General features: G+C 47.8%; 1 protein-coding gene and 1 pseudogene across 2 annotated transcripts; one reads left to right on the forward strand and one right to left on the reverse strand.

Moving 5' to 3' along the window:
- Window positions 1-10729: 10729 nt before the first annotated feature.
- Window positions 10730-13751, forward strand: LOC149340797 (uncharacterized; annotated as a pseudogene). The gene is made up of 3 exons (XR_016283653.1): window positions 10730-11153; window positions 12585-12978; window positions 13308-13751. The product of XR_016283653.1 is annotated as an uncharacterized LOC149340797 (transcript).
- A 3180-nt stretch (window positions 13752-16931) lies between these two features.
- Window positions 16932-21870, reverse strand: LOC149340798 (uncharacterized). Its single transcript, XM_089549685.1, has 3 exons — window positions 21508-21870; window positions 18839-19010; window positions 16932-17403 (listed from the first exon to the last, which is right to left on the reverse strand). The coding sequence occupies exons 2-3, from the start codon at window positions 18977-18979 to the stop codon at window positions 17170-17172; spliced, it is 375 nt and encodes a 124-aa protein (XP_089405811.1). The 5' UTR covers window positions 18980-19010; window positions 21508-21870; the 3' UTR covers window positions 16932-17169.
- Between the last annotated feature and the right edge of the window lie 1530 nt (window positions 21871-23400).

Genomic DNA, 23400 nt, shown 5'->3' on the forward strand with positions numbered 1-23400 from the left:
TGGCGCGGACAGCCTTATAAAGATCACGTAAGGTACTGGTATAGATGACTAACAACGATTATCTTGTCAAGTTCATGACGTGTCAGGAATGAGAAAAACACACTGCAACCACCAATCAGTGAGCACGTTTCACACTATCGCCCGCTGCCTTGAATCTATGAAAGCTAAGTCCTTTTTTGATGACACCGCAGGATCACTAACGCAATTTTCCAATCCCTCTTTTTCTATCGCCACAGCTTCAATTATCTCCCTCGTGTTTAGATCACTCTATTTTCCTATCACTGAACACTCCTAGAACTTAGGCGCGCACTTGTGACCACGGCAGTGACGAGCCAAATTACCTGGCTCCTCATCTCTGACGTTTCTTGCTAGCGCAGATAGGAGGATCCAGAGTAATCTAGACAGTGAAGTGGTGATAAAAACGTTCTTTGTTGTAGATGATTACTTGGCCGTTCTTCGAAAGACGAGTGGAAACTTCCTTCAGATATCGGAAAGCACAATATCTGCCAATAGCACAATAGTGTCTTGAGCCACTGTCATTTACTCACGAGCTTCCTGTTGAGGGTGTGATCCGGTTTCTTGATTTAAAACTAGTTTCTTCGAGTCAAGTTTGCTGGATGTATGAGCCTAGAGGGAATGAGGTCCTTTTACCGTTTTCCTCGGCACATACGAAGTTGGTTAAAAGAGGAGTAGTAAAGATATGCCTGTCTGATGTAGTAAATAAGTCATGCACATGCCTAATGACAAGTTTCAGTAATCAGGTTGATCGCCTTCAGGAAGCGGGTTACCCGAGGTACTTCGTAGTAGCAGTAACAGAAAGCATGCACAAAGAAAAAGCACAAGGTTGACAGATAAAAAGGAAGGTCCCAAGAAAACTGAAGTAATGCCGTATATTCAGAGGCTATCCCACGGCCTCAAAAAGATTGGAGAGAAAATTGGAGTTAGAGTTTGCATGTCAGCCCCAGAAAAGTTGTCCCGCATGTGTAAGGAAACATTCGCGATCAGCAGGAGAGGAACGTATGCTCCGTACGGCACCAGAACCCCTTCGTAAATTGCACCGATAACGTTGTTTACAGGTTGCCACTTTCATGTGGCAAGTTGTATATTGGACAGACAGGCCGGTGCCTGAATAAGCGACTCAGCGAGCACTACAGAAACGTCAGAGATGAGGAGCCAGGTAATTTGGCTCGTCACTGCCGTGGTCACAAGTGATCGCCTAAGTTCGAGGAGTGTTCAGTGATAGGAAAAATACTAATCAAAAAACGAGGGAGATAATTGAAGCTGCGGCGATGGAAAAAGAGGGATTGGAAAATTGCGTTAGTCATCCTTCGGTGTCATTATCAAAAAAGTACTTAGCTTTCTTAGATGCAAGGCAGCGGGCGATAGTGTGAAACGTGCTCACTGGTTGGTGGCTTGCAGTGTGTTTTTCTCATTTCTGACACGTCATGAACTTGACAAGATAATCATTGTTTGTCATCTATACCTGTACCTTACGTGATCTTTATAAGGTTGTCCGCGCCAAATAAAGGTCGTTCAGTGGAAGTTTAGCGCTTGTGTTGTGTCCCTTCAATTTTGTGCGCTCTGGCCATCCTCATTTTAGAACTCTCCGACGAGAAATGAGCAGCAGCATGATTTGTACCTGAGCCTTACCCCATACCTGCTGATCCCACCTTACTCCAGCATTCTATACGGTTTATAACGAAATAATAGACATAACGAAGGAAATGGCAATTCCCTATCGAAGTTTTCACACATGACCTGTACAGTCGGGGACAAAAGTCTCCGGACCACGTGTTCCTCAAACGAAGCTTATAGCTCTACTATCAGACAGCGGCTGGAGACCGCACTTGTGGAGATGAAAGAACAAAAATTTAACTTTTACCTCCGCAAGTCTGGTCTCCAGCCGCCGACTAATAGCAGAGCTATCAGCTTCGTTAGAGGAACACGTGGTCCGGAGACTTTTGTCCCCGACTGTACATGTCCGGTTTTTACCAAATAAAATTTTTCTACGACGTGTTACAGCGAACCCCAAGTGAGCGCCAGCGGCCATGTCGCGCTCACGATATCAATTTTTAACCCTGCGAATCACTTTCATAAACATTCGACGCGCAAAACTGAAACAACCGCACATAATCGGCTCTGTCGAGCAATCCACAACATATTGTTAGCAAAAATTTCCCCTTCTCAAGAGGCGCCCGCATGGAACGTTTCTGCAGATGATTCGTCGGGGGAAACGACACCATGGACGCCGGTGCGCACATCATCGCCGAAACTGGAGTACGCGGCCCGCTGCACCTCGACAGAGTTGCCAACGTTATTGGAGTCTCTTCTATTCTCGAACCTGTGCACTGCGCGTGGCCCGCTGCGAGTGCGCTGTGCATCTCAGGTGCGTGCGTAGCTCAGTTTCAGCTTTCGCGGAGCGCTTTAACCGTGAATTATTTAACGCGCATTCATGTGTCCCCGAGCGTGTATTATGTATCATGCGTTCTGGAAAATACGCAAAGTTTGAAAGAGAACGCCCAAAATAATATTTAGTCTATCGGTCTCAAGCCCTTCCCTCCCCACACAAAAAGTTTGCGTTCGCGTGTTTGGTGTTGGGACGAACAGCTGTTCGTCGATTTTCACATGAGCTACAGTGCTCATATTTACTGTTCATGCAGAGGGTATTGGGGAGGGGATGTATATAAATTTTAAAAAAAACTCCGCTAAATACTTCTCTGCGAGAGTGTGCTGGAAAGGCAAATGATATCTTAGGTGTAGGCAATCAGTGTCCCTTGATAATGGCTTGTTCCATGAACCAAAGTAAATGTGATAGACAAGGAAGACGTCTACAAATATTTTGGCCGCATGGGGCGGTGCTGCTTTTGTAAAGACCGACAGCATGTCTCCACGGAAAGAGATAAGAAAAGGATTCCAAAATCGCCTAGAAGAAATGTACCCCACTGGTTGGGAGGGAGTGTTTTCCTCTCTATAATCATTGATTTGCAGAGCTGTGAACCGCACGAGATCTAAGTGAGCGGACTGGCCGTTGACCATGCCAAAGGCAAGGACTGTGGGATTGAAATAGGTTGTTAACAGGAGCTGATTTCGTAAGGCTTTTTTGTGAATCATTTACTTTTGATAGCGTTCTCCTTGCTTGTTTCTTTGACTTTGCGATGTAAAAAAGGACACGTTCTTGGTGTCGTCCACCTATTTTTTTTTTGCGACGACTTTTTGTTAACGATAGCCTTTTCACAAAATTTTCCTCAAGTAACATGACTTAGCAGCTACGAATCTGCAAGATGTAATCGCATAGTGTCTTCAGTATACGTCCAGTCAACAACACTCAGATTCCGCATTGTTTTTGAAGAAATGGCTGCTGAAATTGTTGTTGAAGCAGCCACTTCAGGAAACAATTCAGAAAATGTGATCGTTTGCCTCCAGGTGTGTCTTCAGCTGTCTAGCCTAGCGCAGTGTGACGACGGATCGTTTCGAAGAAAAATTTGCCGTTACCAGCGTGATGTTCTGCAAAATTGGGGTTGTAACGAAAGAGATGTCAAAAGACAGAGAATGCTGGAAAAGCCGATGTGCAATTGTGCAAACAGTTATTTCGCAGCTTATTCTCCGTGCTGCTGACATACCTGCGGAACTCGAGGCCTTGTCAGCTGTAATTCCGTCCCAACAACGAATGCAGCATAATGTGCGAATTTTGGTGACCCGGATTCCCGAAGTTGCGAATACGAATGAAAACAAAACAGCCGCTGTCCCTTTTCAGCGCAGTCAGCGCACAGGGAAACACAGCGGCCATGTATAACTTGTCGACCGCCGTGCATTTGCAGCGACTGAATCATACGTAAAATCCGTACAAGAAGCCAGAACGGGACTGCCAGGAGCGAAAGAAAATATCTGATGCCTTACTTCCCTCCACGCCACCATACAGGGACGACATCACAGCCGAAGGGTTGTGGGGTGTGGTTCAAAGGCTGTCTCCGCACCATAAGTGGAGGCGCGGACATCGAGGTACTTTACCATCAGCACGTGCACTAACCTCACTTTGTTAATAGATCCTCGAATACCAGGAGCAAAGTGATCGCGGGCTTTCGGGCGTATTTGGTTGAAGCCTTGAACTCGCTTCTAACTACGCCATGTCGATGCCCGATAGTATAGACGTCAGTATACGCACCTTCTGAGTTTCGTGTAGGGCTCGCGCTGTGCGTGAATACCTCGCCGATCACCTCGGCACTTCCGTACGTACTAGCTGCTCTGTGCGCGCATATTCCGCGCACGAGTGTAATGCCGGTTCGACGAACAACGAAAGCGCAAGCATTATATTCCAGCACAATGGCGACGTAAGGCCATACGCTGTCGCCCAATACAAAAGTGCGGCCGTATATCCTCGGAGCCGCAGGCACGATGTGATAAGAAGCGGCAAGACGCCTCTGATCTTACTTTTCACGAAAAAGATATTCGAGGCGCCGTTCACGGAAGCTATGACGTCGCCTAGAAAGTCTTAGATGCGCGTGCGTGGCTGACGTTAGCGGCATTGTGCCGATCGCATCTGCCCAGTAGGTGGGCGTTTTTCTCACGGGAACCATATCGAGGGCTGTCACGTTACTGCAGCGTTGCCGAACATTTGTAATATACGGCCTTTCTGCTGCCGCCGGTGCAACTTCATCGCTGGCGATGTAATGACGCGGTCCGTTTGTAACGCGAGGCGTGACAGGGAAGGCCCGAAACTCTTCTCCGAAAGGAAAACAAGTGGCAGTTTGTCGGTCCTACTTCCCGAGGAACGCTGGTTTTTCAGTCTCGCGAAGCGCAGGAAGTGAGAGAGGCGAAGGGAAGTTATGAGAATGACGTGAAGATCACCTTTGTGTCGTAGACGCCCTGACTGCGTTATCTCACGAACTAGATGATGTAAAAGAAGCAGGTGATCGTAATAGCGTTGGCTGGTTTCACTACGCCTTAGAAAAGGCTTCAATGGCGTCACGTTAGCCCGACAGAAACCGTTATCTTAGACAGAACAGAACACAGAAACCGTTACCTTGCAGTTACGCGACTAACATCTCTGTGTGTTGCAGCCATAGGTGTGGGTTCGAAATGTTGCTAATGCATGTCATATCTAACAATTTCCCAGACGTAGCCAATTTTTTCTGTTTTGGCAGAAGGTAAATTTATGCACGTCATGACGATTGAATATAAAGAACTTTGAGTGGCGTGCACATGATGCGGTTGTTACAAGAATGTATACGAAGTGTACGGTGCGTGAATTTCTTGCCGTTTCCAACCACAGACGCCTAAGGGCAAATCATCACAGACACGACCTCAAAGCAGTGTTTGTGTGTAAGCGTTCTTGTATTCGGATTTCAGCTGAGGGCGTTTGCAATAAGCGCTCGCTGGGAGTTGGCGTATTGCTTGAAAAAAAGCTATATGTACGATCTTTTTCAAAAGTTTGGAGACCACACCGCAGGGGTGTATTCCGGCTGCGGGGCCGAGTGGCGGCACTTCCGTGATATTTATATCCAGAAACACTTGACTAACTCATTTTTGAATGAAAAAATTTTATGACGCAATTTTTTCATTTGTCGTAAGATTCCACAATAACAATCAATACATCTACCGATCTACCATATTCAGGTTTGCATTTTTTGCTATTATCGATTTTGTCTCTCGTCGAAAAAAGTTCCGCTTTAGATTTCTATGGCAAGTCTTTATTAGATGCGTGCGATGTGCTAACTTTAAATGATTTTGCTACGCATGAGAAGAATGGAACGTTACCTTCAATGTTCCCTTAACATCATCATCAGCCCGACTACACCCACTGCAGGACACAAACCTCTCCAATATCTCTCCAATTAGCCCTCTCATGCGCCAGCAGCGGACACCCTATACCCTCAAACTCCATCTCATCCGCTCACCTAACATTTCTGCCGCCCTCTGCTGCGTTCCCCTTCCCTTGGAATACTGCAATCCACAACAGTATCTCGCAATATTTTCCAGTTGCCTCGCAACTAAAACTGATGTTCAAGGATCTTGTGCTTGTGGGTTTTGAGGAAATGAAAGGTGCAGTCACTGTCTAATTTCTCGGCGAGCATCTCAACCGCGCAGGGAGGGAAGAGAGGAAGTTGGGAGTGGATGAAAAAGATGCTTTAGTGGAGGGCTCCGGAATAATTTCGACCGCCTGGGGACCGCCTGGGGACCGCCTGGGGACCGCCTGGGGACCTTTGAAGTCCACTGACATCGCACAGCGGAAGAGCGCCGTTGCGTTTCACAAAGCGGCTTCGCCAGTCGCTGGTGATGAAAATGCGAACATTGAGCAGAACCCGCATCACATCTTAGTGTATTTGTTGCTAGTCAAGGCAACATGAGCACCGTGTCAGCGATTGGTCGTCCCCGCTAACAGTTTGTAGGTTGCAAATTGTCAAAAAAAAAAAAAAAACTTTGCCTGCATATGCTTCTTTAAAAGGAGCACACGAGGCATAGAAAATATGCTTTCTAGTAATCCGGCTGGACTGAGACATTTCTTGAGGAAACTTTACTTTATTAATTCATTTTATGTTCTATGAGGCCTGTACATTTTTGTTACCTTCCATGTTCCCTGTAATCTGAGGCTTACAAGAACAAGGTTTAGCTCTCGTGCAAGACTCGGGTCAGATTCCTTGTGCAATATTTGTAATTATCCAGAAAGCAATAGGATCTCAATAAAATTAACGTGCATGGCCTTGGGTACGAGGCTCCTGTCGTGCTGGAATATGAAGAAGCCGTCCTCGAACGGGCCGTCCAGCAGTAAGGGTAGGAAGACATGCTTTATTATGTCACAGTACTTGTTCGCTGTAAGAGTGTCTTCAATTTTATACAGTGGACCAAGTCCATGGGCAGAGATTGCGTACCAAACGCTCAAGGAGCACCACCCCCTTGCAGCGACCTGTTAAATCTACTGGCGGTTGTTTCTGAAAAAAAAAAAAAAAACTCCTCAGATTAGTACACCTGACGAAATTGCCGCATAGGAACCTTTGTGGTTGCAAGTTGCACACTGTCATTAAAATTATCGCCATGATAATTTCTGACAGCGGGGAAGGGAGTATTGCGCATAAATGTTTTAAACTTGGTGGTTTGTAGTTACGTTGGGTTTAATTAACGTTTTGCACAGGCACATATCTTACTAGGAACAGCGTACGTAGCGTAGGGCTCTCAATTAATTACGACTAGTCGGGTTCCTTCATCTGCCCAGACAACGCACAGCACAAGGGTGATTTCGCTTTTCGTATTCTCTGATATGCGGCCGCTGCGGGCGGTTTTCGATCCGCTGACTTTGGTCTCAGTTTGCGAGCTCTCTACCCACTAAGCCAACGCGCCGACCCTTTCTTAAATACGAGCTGATTACCAATGGCGAATACTGATCGATACACTAGAGTTCTTCTGCAAGCTGGAATATCAAAGATATAGCAGCGCTGAACATGGCTACACGACGGTAATTACACTACAACTTGAAATGCGGCGTAAGAAACTTACCGGCAATGATTTAAGCGGAGAGGTGATTTTATAATGCCGCTGCACAAAAAAATAAAAAAAGGTTATTCACAATCTGTTACATATTTCTTAATATGAGGATTATCAAGTGTTTCGTCTCAGGCAATAAAAGTAAAGAAATCATTACGACAAAAATATAGAGCCGACACCACTATTCCGTAGCCGGTTTGCTCACAACGTTTTATGCCAATTACGCATACATTTTGCAACTGTTATCCAGATTATTTTGTCGAGGCTTTTACCAGCTCTTGAACTGCCTCATCGTAAACATAAGAAATGTGTTGTACTTACCTTCTACCAAAAAGCCTCCAGACTGTCTGCTGCTGCTCTTAGCGCGAGAAAATGTGGACTCATCGCTGAATACAACCAGGCTCCACTCGTCCCGTCTACTGAGCGAAGTTCAGTCACTCTTCTTTTTCTCTCTCATTCAGGCGCATCCTCTGACAGGCAATTCAGCTGCCAAGTCCGGCAGCATTTAGTCGCCACCGAATAGCACTCATTGGTGCCCCAAGCGACAGCTGCCGTTTAATTTCTGCGAGCGTCTGTGAGGGCTCGCAATGAGCCCTTTGACACGCTATGTACACAATTGAGTACAAAGCGAGCCCGATGCTTTTTCTGAGAGTGGGCTGCATCCAGCAGCAATTTTTTTTTTGGTTTCTGGTGAATGCCACACCCTTCAACTCGCAAATAAGCTGGTTTTTTATGTCATATAGAGGATGTAGTAAGTAATATTTCGCGAAAAAGTGAGCGGGGTATCACGTCTAGTGCCATTTTTGTGCAGAAATAATTTGCCACTAGTAGTAGCACCATTATTTATTTTTTTTCGCAGTTTCGAGAATAATGTGCTCCGTCGAAATAGAAATCATTTCCACGATCCTTCAGGTCTTTACTTGATGAGTAGGGAAACTTCTATGTTGCAATTCTCATTTAGAATTGATTTTAAGCTCAGAACAACAGCACAGGAAGGAACGAAGTCGATAGGACAAAGCGCTAAGAATTCAAGTTTTTACTGAAAGAACACTTGCTTATACAAAGCAGCCGCTCTTATCAAGAAAATGAAATAAAAGAAAACCCACTCGGCATATCAAATCAACTGATATCCCATCATCCCACGAGGTGAATTGCATAATTCCTAGCTCTCTTCTCTGTCCTCTTAAAATTTTAGTGCGGTCAAAGTACGTGAATTGTCATATCCGAAGCTAGGCGACGCTTCTCTGTGTGTTCACCAGCTATCCCGTCGTCGTGCTACGATTGACAGAGCGGTCGCGTCACGGTGAAGTGTACAGAACTGTGGATAGCTTTTCTTTTTTCTTTTCAGTCACAACGCTAAAGCGTCTGTGCGTTCATTCGCCATCACGAAGAGCAAAGTACACGACACACGACGACATTACGGTCATGTAACTGTGTATTCCTTCCATTATCTGATACATTAGGGTTGCTTGAGCCATTTCCTCTTTCAGGTGCGGCTATCCTGGCTGGCAGCAAAGCTGCAGCATCGTTAGCACACCTCAATTGGACTAGGCACAGCGGCGGCGCGCATTCATTCCGCCCACTCTCACAGCGCTCTGTACAGTGTACAGCCGCTCACAGACTTAACATGAATGACGTAAAGCGTGGCCTGGGCTGCCGTCAGCGCCACGAAGTGATAGTCATTGGTGTGAGACAATGCTCTCGGTATGTTTGCGGTGGCTGACGATAGCTGGTGCGCAGCTCGATTTTACTGCTTTTCCGCTTGTGCCTCATCGCCGCGTGGACAGCGCGCTTGTCACGGGGGCGTTTCAGAGATTTTTGCTCGCCGATTCGGCCTCCACGGCCCCGGCAACGGTCTTTGCAGTTTTCTTATCGCGGCAGCCAGGAACTGCCCGCAGGCCGATTCACACGACGGACCGTTCGTCCGCGGCCCGCGCAGTACGTGTGCATACGTCAGCACTTTGAGAGGCGCGCTGTCGGCCGCCATCCATCCATGCATCTAGCGCGCCTCTCAAAGTGCTGACGTATGCACACGTACTGCGCGGGCCGCGGACGAACGGTCCGTCGTGTGAATCGGCCTTAAGCTGCCGCAGGTTCGCGCCTTCTATCGTCAGACACCGCAAACATTCCGAGAGCATTATCTCGCACCCGATGAACTATCGCTTCATGGTGCTGACGGCAGTCCAGGCCACGCATTCCGTCATTCGTGTTAAGTCTGTGGGTGGCTGTACAATGTCAGCTGTGGTACAGCTGACACCTCTTGGCAATGCAAAGAGGGAAACAAGCTGGTAAAGATCAGGTAACATGACATCAGCTGAGGGACGCAAGGGAGATTGCACTAGGAAACTTAGGCATCCTGCTTAGGCATTGCCCTTTCACCTGCAGCTTTAGCGAAAGCATAGCAGGAGGTTAACGTAATCTTAATCCATAAAAATTGAAACGTCGAATACTTAAAAAAATTAACAGGGGTCACTTAAGCTCTGCCTTAAGTGTATGACGTGACAGCTAATGGCTTAATGCCGATATACGCAGAATTGGTCAATGTCTTTTTAACAACCACAGATCCCTGGGAGTCATCATACCACACCTGGCGTAATGGCGCAGCGGTTAAGAGATGCGCCACTGCCCTGCGATGGGGGGTGCTGCCACCGGTGGGGCTTGTGCGAGTTGCTCTTCGCAGAGAACCTTTCGCGATCAACCATTAATTTAGCTGCCACGTGCCACGGTGCGCAGTTTGCCCACAATCCGGTGGACACGTTGGCAGGTTTCCCCTGCAGTGGGCATGGTCAGGATACTGATCATGATGACTTCAACACGAAGGAAGCATTACTCTTTTAAGCCTTTGCCTTGTCCGTTTATTTTCAATTTTGTCTCAGTTTTTTCACTGACATCCAATACGATTTACTAATGTACCCTTAGATTTTCACTTCTCTTAGGTGCCGAGACTCGTACTTAGCATGAAAAGTTGACTGCTCACCCATTACCTATCCCTACTCACGAACTTTGCACTGTTTCGTTATTGCGAAGATGGTGGTGGTACGAGTTTAAAATTTGGCGCGTTCCCCTACTTCATACCTTACGTCGCCTACGTAAAAAGCGTTCCTAAGGGAGAGCACGAACCATCGCTAGAGTTGAGCGGATGTGTGGAACTACGCGCCAATCGGCAAGCGCTGAAAAGAGCATCGAGCAAGCTGCAACACGCCAGCACGCGCGCGCAACAGCGGCGAGGAGTCCTTTTATTGCGTCCCCTCATACTTGAAAGGACCCAACGACAGCCCAGTGCGTAGCCGCGCAGCCTTGGCACAAATGGTACGCCCCGCTGCGAATTACAGGAAGAGAAAGGGCGAGCGACCACTCTTGCCGCATTTTTTTCTGCTGTCCAACCGCCCAAACGACGCGAAAGGAATCTGTTCGGCTGACGAAACGAAGAGCACCCTTCACTAGATACGCGTGTCGCGAAACGACGACAGCAGAATGGATAACACGTGCGCCTGTGTTGCCTAAGGGTTACACTGAGAAGACCACGATAGAGACAGTTGTTTTCGCGATATTTACTCGTTGCCTCACCACCGTGAATCTTCGCATGTAACGAATACCGTTGCCGGCGGAATGGCGCTTCTTCTCCTCGTAGCGGACTGGGTCGTGCTCGCTGTGACAGCAGTTGTGCTACTCTACTTGTGAGTACGAACTTTGCCCTTCGCACTTTCTGCTTATAGACCATCACACTGTTTACACGTTCGTTGAGTGCGCATGCGTATTGGACTGTGCTGCGCATGAACAGTAGACTCCTGCAAGGAATCCGCCAATCAGAATGCTACTGGCACATCCCAGTGGAAATATGGCTGCGCTCAAAACGGCAAATCTGAAACGGAGTAAAATTGGTCGCATTTTATCGGGTTATGTCTCGTGACTTTAGTGCATTTGTACTTAGGTAAATTCCAGCGCTGGTTCAGTACTGAGGCCTCTGTTTTCATGTCGCTTAATGTGAACGGTACGCTCAGCACCCTATCACGTCGCGCTTGCGGCCACAGATGAGATCTAAACAGTCGTTAGACAAAAAGGCATTTTTGTCGACTGTTGCTGACTGTTTAGTCTACATAATGTCCGGATGCATGTCGACTGTTTCGGGTAGCTGGTGCGAGATCATGATAAGAAAACAACGCAGCAAGTCAAAGGCGACTGTCATTGATGACGCCGCAAGGTTACGTGACAAAGGTGGCCCACCTGCTTCCTAGGTTATTTCACCAGTTTTCGTGCATTTTTCGCTCGCTGTCAACGACGCCGTTTTTTCTTTGACACGAGGTCCTTAACGCTGTCGCCTAATTAATAACTTTTTCGACCGGTCGATAAGAAAGGCGCTTCCCAACGGCCATCCTCCATTGCCAACGGCCATCAATTCCTGATTTGCGCCAGCGTTGGCAAACTACTGAGGCTGGTTTTCTAAACGGGTCACTTGGGCTCTCAGCCGTCCCCGTTTGCGTTTTCTCTGTCGCAAATATAGAAAATAAGTACTCCTCTACGATGAGAAAAAGAAAACGCAGTGTTACAGCTTGCTAAGATTGCGCTAAACTACTGCAGCTTAAATGTGTGAGGCTTATAACACGGGTTACACTGCTAACCTTCTGTGGACACAGGACGCTTTGTACCTGTTTATCGAGTGATCGCGCGACCTCTCTTCTTTAGCCCATTGACACGCACTCACGAACGCGAAAAGTTGACATGGGGACTTAAGACGCATAACTGAATTAAATCCTCGGGCCTGAAAAATTACCGTGCTTTCCCGCTGTAGCCAGACGAATCAGCATTGTGTGTATTCTCAACAGAAGACAGCAGTGCGCCTAAATGGTTTGTTTACATGATCTATGCTGAAAATACGCTGTTTCGTCTCGCTCAGCAATAGCAGCCATTTGTTTTCGATTCAGGCAAACCGACGGCTACGGTCGTTACAATGGTCGATCGGAGTACCAGCTAGAAACGGCGTAGAAAATGTCGCAGCCGAGCGGCGATGACCGAATGATATTAAGGCGCGGTCCTAGCTGAGCCCTGCAGGAGCGTGCTATTGGGTCATGCTCCGATGCAGAAGTTTTTCGTGCTTATTTTGCTTTAAGGAAAGTCGAGTAGTGGGAAAGCTCGAGAAGTCGCCTATGATGTCACCGCAGACCAGGATGCAAGGTCCGCTAGCGCTGCTCAAAAGGCACAACACATCTGCTACTTCAAGGAAAGTAGGCACGTACGCACCAAGATAGCAAGACAGGATGGAAACGTCGAATGCATTCCTGAATTAACCCATTATTGCCCACTGTTGCATATATGCAACGCGCAGTTTATCAACCCACAAAAGATTCATATGGCGAGGCTCCGGCAAAAAGTTGACGTTACTCTTCCAATTAGGTGTTTCTCTATCTCAGCATTTCATGATTTCGCCACTGGGGGCAGCGTTGTGCCCAGAAAAGTTCATTCAAAATGGAGTCTCCCATGGCTCTCGGAAGCGCCGGCGAGCAGGTACGTTTATATTTAAAATAACTAATAAAATCTTTCAGTCAAGAACCCTACATTGCTTACCTGTAAAGCACAGGTGTTCATTGTTTGTGTCGCATGCGATGTTTCGTCTTTCTGGCATTAGATGAAGTTAAATATTTTCTGTTTATGCCATGTTGCACATGTGCAACGGCGGGCAGTAGTGTCCCACTGAACCACCGTTGCATATATGCAACATGGCTGTTTTCTTCACATTAGCAGCGCGATGATCTCATTTTGTTGTGTAAAAGACATATTCTGTGCATTTTGCGTGCTTCACAGTAGTTTAAAGTTTATTTTAATCAAATCTGCAGGTTGCCATCACGCCTTCTATGTTCTATGGGTTACCGAGAACGCGACGAAAGCGTTTCCTTGGAAATGACAACCTGATTCGTCACATCGATTGCAACCAGAGTGACATATCCGATGAAAGCAGTAGCGACGAAGCGGATGAGGCAACCTTTGACCGTAGCAGTGACGAAGAAAGTGTTTCTTCCGAGTACGAGGATGAGGTGCTGGCGCCGACAACAGGCTTGAAAGCAGCATATGCAAAGAAGCGCTACACGTGGAAGAAGACATCATTTCAACAGCCTGGTACCTGCTTCAAAAATGACTTCCCTTTGCCTCCGTCTGAGCCTCTCACAGCAAAGCAGCTTTTTGACTTGTTTGTATCTAGAACGATGCTGACACATGTCGTTGAAGAAACAAACAAGTACTACTTGCAAAAAAATGGAACTTCTCTGAACATGACACTTGAGGAACTCACATCTGTGCTCGGAATGTTTTTCCGCATGGGCCTAGTGGACATGCACAGAGTGCGTGCATACTGGGAACAAGGAAGCAAATATGAGCTTGTGGCACAAATCATGTCCCGGAACCGATTCGAGAAAATCACGAGTCACTTGCACTTCGTTGACAATGATGCTGCAACAGAAGCGACGATGGAAGACAAATGCTGGAAAGTGCGCCCCTGGCTTTCAGACTTGCGTGAAAACATGTTGAAAATTACGCAGGAAAACAAGTCTTGTGTTGATGAGGTTCTGATCCCTTTCCGCGGGAGGTCGCCTATACGGCAGTACCTGCCAAATAAGCCAAAGTGCAAGTGGGGACTCAAGCTTTGGGCTCGAGCAGGAGAGTCCGGGCTTTGCTATGACTTTGACGTGTATCCAGCATGTAGCAAGGGTTTTTATGGAGATCAAGGTGGTTATGAACTTGGTCTTGGGGCAGGAGTTGTTATCCAGCTACCGTATTTTCCGGTGTATAAGACGCACCCTTGTATAAGACGCACCTGCCATATATGCAAGCTGTCACTGAAAAAGTTCGTATATAAGACGCACCCGTGTATAAGACGCACCCCAGTTTGCCCAGTTAGGCTAGTGAGGCTTAATTAAACACGCTTGCGCGACTATCGCGAAATGCACCGTACCTGTGAGCAATTCTTCAGCAACGCTAAGTGATCGAAAAAGGCAACGCTCACGCCATACCCGTCCACGTTTTAGCAAAAAAGAAAGAAAAAATGATACAGCTCCCCATATGTCCATAACAACATTTTATTTCTACTTGAAACCTTCGAAGTCTTCATCTTCAGATGCGCTATCAAAAGGTTCACCCATTTCTGGAAGCAACTCGGCTGAAACATGCACTACGTACACGGAGCAAAAAAAGTTGCAAAGGGTGACTAAAAAAGAACCCCGGCTTGTCTTCACAATGGCGAGAAGCGCGATTGTCACCATCTTTTGGCGCTTCTCATTACTTTTGCTTGGGGCCTCCGAAACAGCCGCGCGTTTGTGATCCCGGAAGTCGTCATCCCGCCGTTTCATGATAAAGATCACCTAGAATGTCGCGCACGGCGGTCCTGGTATTGAAGTATTAACCGTGTTACAACCGCGTTATCGGTAGTGATATTTTTTAGGTGAAAAAAGCTTGAGCATGAACCGGAGTAATCGATGAACTCGCAAAAAAGATGAAAAATTCGCATATAAGACGCACCCTTGTATAGGACGCACCAGCAAGATTTTCGAAAAAAAGCCGCGTCTTATACACCGGAAAATACGGTATGTTCAAGTCTCCCTGACCGCGACAACAACCTCATTGTTGCTGATAACTTTTTTTCGGGTACTCACCTGGTAAGCGAGCTAACGCGCAGAAAAATTTCGTACATCGGCACTGTGAGAGAGAATAGACTACAATCGTGCAAGCTGATGAACGAAAAAGAAATGAAAAAGAAAGGCCGTGGCACACTTGACTTCTGCGTTGCATCATGCGGCGATCAAGACATCGTTGCCGTGAAGTGGTTCGACAACAGGTCAGTGACGCTCGTCTCCAATTGTATTGGCGTTGAACCAACAACAAGCGTAAAAAGGTGGGACAAGAAGCAAAAGTCACACATTACTGTTGAGTGCCCCGCTATTGTGCCTCAGTACAATATGTCAATGGGCGGCGTTGACCTTCTAGACAAGATGTGCTACAGTTATCGCTTTCCGATGCGGGCAAAGCGTTGGTACATGTACATATTCTGGCACACTGTAAAAATGGCTGCAGTGAATTCATGGTTTCTGCATAAACGTCATGCCCAACAGCAAGGCAACAGGACAATGCCTTTGCGTACTTTTCTCTCCGAGCTCGCGACTGGATTGGTACTTTACAGAAAAAGGACACCAGGACGACCATCTGAGAACAATCTTCCAGTCATAAGGAAGGTCTTCAGTGCAATTCCCCGAGACGTGAGGAAAGACGGAACAGAGCATTGGCCTATTTGGAACGAGCGCAGAAACAGGTGTAAGGCATCCAACGGGGGATACACCTTCATTTCTTGTGCCAAGTGCCAGACGTACCTCTGCCTCAATAATGCCCGAAATTGTTTTACCCATTTCCACCAGGCTTAATCCAACCACCGACAAGCCCGTTCTAACCATTGTACCACTGCCTGGCTTCTTGCAGTGGAAAAAAAACCTTGTAAATGCAGCTATGGTTTAGCTCCCCTTGTGTGTTCTGTTTCATTACTGCCCAGTGTTGCATATATGCAACAAGCTGTAGTTCCTAATAAAAAATTATTCTTGAATATTTTTATGGTGTTTGTGTCGCTATTTGTGTCCTAAATGCAGGTAAACAACTTGTTTTCCAGCTTTCCTTGCGTTTTCTAGAACTGGGAATTATTGGGTTAAGCTTTTTCTGCACAAAGCAGTCTTCCCCATCTCTACTGTTATTTTTAAATCCACCTTTGGTTAAAGACTACATTTCTGATTGTACCGGTCACTTTAGGGATGAGGTTGGGTCGATCACTGAGAAAGTGTGTTCATGCGAGGCACCCATGGAGCGTTGATAAAACTTTACTGACACCTGTCTTCAATCTTTTACGCCACCATTAAAAAATTCACGGGTGATCAATGCAATAGATGTAGAGCATATGGACTACGGTTTCATGAGCGCTTTGTGTTGCGAAGTGAATTCACTCACACCAATGACAATTTAAGCATCCTGCCCTGCAGCGGTGGTTCATATTTACCGCCATTCCGTGTGGCTTCCTTCATGACTGTCAGATGGCGCTTCCTTGCACTTTTTGTGGATGGATCCAAGTGCCTACGGGCTCTTGCGTTTGGAAGCGGATGAAAGTTGATGAAAACCACGATATCCGAAGCAGAGCGCGGGAGGCTGGCAGTTTTGAGATGTGGGGCGAAAGGCTGCGGTGATCTGACATGTGGGGCGAAAGCAGCGCTAGCAAAGCTGATCTGTTCGCACCACCGTGGGTTCGAATCCCACTCGTTTTTTTTTCTGCTCACGCTCACGCTTCTTCGAAGGCGTCAGAGACGGCCCCGGACAGCTTTTCCCGACATGGGGGCTCTAATGCTGACGCATGAAAAATATAGATGAGCAACTAGAACACAAAATCAGCAGGAGCAGAAGTTTTTTATGGCGATCAGAAGTGTGTGAGAAACGGCTATGCGAACAGCAGATATCACATTCTGTGAAGGCATATACACATCGTCGCTATGAAAGATCACGTCGTGCATATCTGTTTGAAAGCCAACACACACTAAGAACCAGCGGTGCATGCCGTCTTGCGCAACACGTTTGGCTACATCAAGCATCTAGCTGACGAAGCTGTTCCCTATGACGCGACTATTACGCACCACACTGCAAAGAAAAGTACACTGATACACTGAAAACTCAGCGCTTTCAGAGTGCTCGAATTGACTCGTGCGGCACTATTTTGTTCGTGACACGAACGTCTGTGTGGCTAAGCGCTGAAATAATAGGCTTTGGATGGAGCCCGATGCGAAAGCAAGCGCCCAGAGGCTGGTAAGGAATGTTTAGCCAGGTGATGTTAGTCGCCCGCTTGTTTGTTGGAGTGCAGTGGAAGGCGTCGCTGAACGCTGGCACCGTTGGAAGAGGACCGCTGCAGTATGCGATCTGAAAAGAATGGCACAAGTGTTTGCTCGTATCAGGCCGCACCTCTGAAAACCAGTAAACTCCGTGAAAAAGACACTCCTGCGGCATTCGGTGTCAGTGCTCTTCTGGCTGCAAAATTTGAGCAAGCAGTAAAAGCGGCGTCTTAAATTGTTAGCGGCAAACCAAGTGTAGTTCGCCGCGTTACTAACTGCCTATGGCATACACAACGTCAGACTCGTCAAAATAGCAGATCCGCAAGTAGCATTTCCGGTGCATTAAATTTGGCTCTTGGATGCAGGCACCTAACCGTGTACTGCCGTGTTGTGTCATCAGGGATGTCTTGTGTGGTTTGCGGCTTCGTTGCAGCAGTGTTTCGTAAGAAGGGAATTCCATGTAGTCATCAGTCAGGAGGTAAATTATCACGACGGGTACCAACGTGAGAACATCGATATCTTCGCCTGCTATCCAACAAACGTGTGTCATCTATGGTCACAGTATGACACTGAGCGCCCTATACGCCTATCTTCCCTGTCTTTCCCCACCCTCGCGCTTCTTCCCTTTCAAGCAGCTGAAACTCATATCTTCGCCTCGGCGGAGCGAAAAATGTGTGGGAGTATTTCCTCCAACATCGCAAATTCTAGAAAAAGTTGTGCGCGTTAGGAATAAATGTCCGCTGATTCAATTTTTTTTTTTTTTGTGCAACAAAAGTTTCTAAAAGGTACGTGAAACGGAAATGAGGTTAGAGCTCGGCTAATACAGAGAGAGGGTAAAGGCAGGGCTAGGCGTCAGTGTAAAGTGTAGGGGTAAGGTGAGCTCCGATGCAAGTAAGTTTTATGCATGCGGTACTTAAGTACTTACCTACACTTTTCTATTCTCGTTTTGTCTTTTTAATCCATTTATCTGTTCCCTAAATCAGTAACTAATTCACAACTGTTGAAAAGGAAACGTGGAATTAGACAATTTTTTTTTCAGGCGTCAAATAAACAGCGCATCCTGCAATACTCAAGAGAAAGATCTGTACGAAATGTTTGACCCAGCAAAGTAAAGAAAAATCGACGAACTTAATGTACATTTCTCCGGTGATTTTCTTTCGACCAAGCCAGTCTTCGCAGCTGCTATAGCTTCGGCTACATTCGAGCTCCATTGCTCAGACGGCACTATGACTCCTCAATTGTTCTGATCAAAGCTGCCGGTGAAAGTTGCGCCAGCCGTGAAGAGAACGAGACAGCATTTCATATGGCGAGGTGATTAATGGCGTTACATATATCACGTGCATCCTAAGTGGCTTTGTCAACTACACAGATTCAGAGTTTAAGGGCTGACATAAGTGCTTCACTACGAGGCAAGAAAAAAAACACCGTTGCCCGGTTACTTTTGGCAAAGACGGTACGTGTATAGCAGAACGATTGGACCGATAGCATGGCTTGGGAAACTTGCAGAGCTCGTCACGACGCACCTCCTCGACGCAATGAAGCAACATGGAGGATGCTAGGTACAGCGCCTTGTGGGGCCTCTCCGGAATGCGACGTCGCAGCAGGCTCCAGATGAACAAGTCAGCGAAGAGCGCTTCGTGCCTCCTAATGGGCGGCGACTGCATTTGGCGTTCCTCCCAGCCTTGGCAGACATGCCTGTACAAAAGTGCGGACACCAGCGGCTCGTTGCAGTGTCATCACTCACAACTCAACCAATGCCAGGGCACATATGGAGGCGACAACAGGTGCGCGGTTCGCCGTAATAAACGTAGAGTGGTTAGCTCCGCGTTTGTATGCGCAGATGTTTACGTGTGCGACCACCCTTTTGCTCTTTGCAATAAAACCCAAGACACTAAACAAGCGATGCCAATCTCACTTGTTCTAACACGCACGAACAAAGACGGTTGCAAAATGTTTGTCCTGGAGCTATATGTTCGCACTTCACAGCAACGATCGGCTCGGAAAGATACGTAATGCGGTGGGTGCAGATACAATGAGCATGATAGTCTTGTTTGGTTTTGATAAACTGAGCAAAACATTTCTAAACAGAGAGCCCTACGGCGTTCACTGAGTGAGTCCAGCCAAATTCCTTCTTCATGTTACTTGTAATAAGGAAGCGATCATGCACGCCAAGGACGAATCGAGCAGCAGCAGATTGAATGCTTTTTAACACAGGAGATAACGGCATTTATGCTAGGTATCCACTAAGCTTTGTGTGTAGCAGTCGTAAACATCAAAATTTTTGCGGGCAATGGAAGACACCGAAGCTGCACGTCCAACGTAGGCACGACTCACTCAAGTGGAGTCACTGGACTGCGCGGCAAACGTTGCCGTGGCCAGGCTAGGCTTCGCGCGGCTTCATGGGTGATGACGCAATGCCATAACTGGCATGTCATTTTGTTGCGAAAGCAACACTACGCCAGTCGCCGAGCCATTTCGCGGAGCCGAAGAAAGGCCATACTGTGCATGCGCGAGGAGCAGGGACGTCACACGGTGCACAGCTGGCGCGCCGCCGCCGTCGCTGCGCGGGTGACTCAAAGGTGCCGCCGCCGGGCTTACCAGTTGCGCATGCGCAGTAGCGGCGCATAGCTAGCATGCCGGCGCCGCCGCCGCTGCTCTCCATCGCCTCTCTCTCTCTCCTCCTCGTTGCTTTCGCAATCCTCCATGTTTAACCAGAGCTAAACCACTGCTAATTTTTTCACTAGGTTTTGGCATAGTAGTGAATACTATGTGGCATGAACAGAGCTGGGTTGGTTAATTTTCGTCCATATTTGCCGCAGTGTGAAGGACACCGTCCAGAGAACAGATTACAGGAACGCTGACTTCGAAATGGGCGTCTATGCCGAAGCGGGCGACTCTCAGTAAGCGAAATAGCGAAATACCTGCATTCAGCTATAGAGGCTAGAAGGTTAAACCTTCTAGCCTCTATAATTCAGCTGCTCTTCCAAACGAATGAACACCAGAGTCGCACACTCTCTACAGCGCTCTAGTGTCTGTGGCACTTGTAGTCATATTGCTCGAAGGGCCTTGGACTGGGTGTACTTATTCTGAGCATTTACATGAACTCGACAACGTCGTTGAGAGATAGGCTGTTAGGCTGAGAACTGACTGTGGGGCTAACGTAAACGATGACAGGTCGCGCTGAGTCAACCAGATTGCGCAGGGTAGTACGACTTAGCCGGGCCCACTTGGTAAGGTGCCTGAAGGGTGTAAAATAGTTGATTTTGAGGGATAGCGGCCGCAGCCACGAACTTTTGCCACCGCCTTCTCGCGCCCACACTGCGCTGCCCGGCCGCACCGACACTGGGCGTCGCTTCAATCGCTCCGGTCTTGACTCGCCAAGATCGAGTTCATGTAAACGCGTTGTCGTCGATTTGGATTTGTTGAGCTCCAGAAAACAGGACGCGTTTATTCCATCCAGGCGAAGCGACACTGGCACGAGCTCAAGCCACGAGACTTAAGACACACCAAGCGAGCCTCGCGCGCGCAATCTAGGCGTAGCCACATTCCCTCGAACAATTCCCCTCGAAGAGTGAACAGTCTCTTATGCGGCATGACAAAAATTGCACTCCTAGTGAGCCGGTGGGACGCATCTGCGCCCATAGAAGGGCAGAACGACCAGGAGTCGACAGGAATTGTGGGGCGGCTGAAGACCCGAAAAGCTCATGACGTGCGGTAAGGAGGCCACACCAAGGTCCTGGTTCAAACTAACACCCTCGCCGCCAAAATATCTTGCATCTTAAGTAGGACTCAAGAAGACAGAAGACGCAGCAACCGCCCTCTTTCGAGCCGTTCTGTGCTCTATCCTGCTCAGTTCCTCATTTCGCGTGCGTGCGTGCATCGCGCCTACAACGATTCGTCCTCTTCACTACACGATGGTTGCATTATCTAGAGGATAACAGCAGCAAGGTTGTGGAATATTCATCTGTTATTCACTCCGTGAGGATGTGGGTAGGTTTGGTTAGTGGGGTTTAAAGTCCCAAAGTGACTCAGGCTATGACGGATGCCGTATAAGAGGGCTCTGGATAATTTTGACCATTTGGACTTTTTTAACCTTCACTGACATCGAACAGTACCCGGGCCTCTAGCATTTGGCCTGCATCGAAATGCGGCCGTGGCGAAAAGCTTGTGAGTGTTCGTTGTCAACTCATACCTGTAAAGGTCGTCGCACAGGTGCAGGCTGCTGTCGATGGATGCCGCTCCAATGAGTAGAAGTCGCTCCGATTGCGGCAGGGGCTCGCGTGGGCGATCAGCATGGCGGGGCCGCGAACAGCGCCAGCGAGGTCAGGGATGCGTCGGCCACCACGAAGATCGCGTGGCGGGGCACCGAGCGCTGGCTGGACCTGTCTATAGGTAACGGTATGGGCAACGGGGTATTGTAGCTCCCGAGAGGAAAGCGCTGCTCTGCGTTCAGAAATGGAGTTCGCGTAGTTGAGGATGGCCCTGCGTCCGTGAGCGGCTGCTTCACTTCTTCTATCTCTGCTACTATCTCATTTATTCTTCGTCTTTTTTGCTTCACATGTGTGTTAAGCAGCAATCAGGCACTTACGGAAGCCAGCGGACGAAAAATCGGTAGGAGTGGTATTAAGCAATCAACTAAAAAAACGTGTTGGATGTTAAAAAAAAAAACTGGTCATTTATGTTTTAAGAGAGGCATCTCTTCTAAAAATCTCTCCCGTAACCGAGAGTGCAGTAAGCATGGAATGTTTACGGGCACAACACATTGGTTGTAGATGGTAGTCAAAATGTTGAAATGGGTATAGCGTACAACACACGCCACCACACATACTGTGCACTGGTCCATGTGGACGCAATCGTTTCCTGTGAGTGTCTGGGGAATCTCTTCCGCCCTGCCTCGTCAGCTGTATCCGGTTTCTGTCAGGCTCCATTGCTCGGCTTAAGCAGCTGTGACGGTGGCGGCATTGAAATGCAGGACGATGCAGAAGCGTACGCGGACACGACCAGACGCAGGCGACAAGAATGTATATGCAGCGCGTTCGAATACTCCGCGAGTGTGTATACATCTGCCTGCCGAAGGCGGAAACGTCATGAGCTGAAGGCCCAGCGGCCGGTCTTTTACATGCGTGAGTGTGGGACTGCGGCGCCATCCTTGGGGACGGCGCGGAAGCATTTTTTCCGCCCAAAGCCATCTCGCCCTGGAGCTACCCTCTTGCTCTAAGCGCCCCTCTCTCTTATAGAGTCTCGTTAAATCTCGTACGGTGCCCGGATGCTCTCGTTTCAGCTCCCGGATGTGTGGAATTCAGTGCCCGGATGGGTGCAATTCAGTTCCCGGATGTTGGCTCTCGGTCTCGGCGTGACGTCACGACACTGCCGATAACGGGAGCTAAAAGCATTTCATGCTTAAAAGAAAGTCTCATGCCAACGTCATGCGGGGTTTCAATGCTTCAACTGCTGCAACTTTGGATAAGCGGCTGCTTTCGTACGCTTCATAGCCAGATAAAGACGAACAACAGAAGTGTTTTAAGGAAACACAGACCTGAAATGAAGCCTGAGGACATCATCATCATGACGGAAATAGAGGCTGCAGATAAAGATGTGGGCGACAGCCCCCCCCCCCCCCCCCCCCCTGCTTCTTTTTTTGTCGAACGAAGAAACATCAACAAAGTTAGAGGTAAGCATCACGATTAGGTGAACTTGCGTTCTAAAAAAAGCCCGCCACCGTCTGGGAGACGTTGAAGTAACGAGCGTTAGCTGTTTGGTTATACTCGCATAGTTCCACCTCTATCCACCATATTGCACCGTGACATCATTCGCATGCGGCAGGTAGCTGTTTCTACAATGCTATTGCAGATGGCGCTATATGTCTCAATGCGAGATGTTTTATTGTTGCTGCCACAGATGGCGCTGTGATCTCACGGTGGTAGCAGATCCCACGAAATCTCGAAACGCGATGAGTAGTTGCTGCCACAGATGGCGCTAACGATCTTGAAATTATTTATGGCACTATAATTACATTTACTCCTTTTTACTGAATGCTAGAAAAACTGCAATAATGCAGCAAAATATTAACACAGAAAACAGGTAA

This window comes from Amblyomma mixtum, chromosome 6 (assembly GCF_055824585.1).
Source record: "Amblyomma mixtum isolate Tamu chromosome 6, ASM5582458v1, whole genome shotgun sequence".
In the NCBI taxonomy this organism is placed as follows: Eukaryota; Metazoa; Arthropoda; class Arachnida; order Ixodida; family Ixodidae; genus Amblyomma; species Amblyomma mixtum.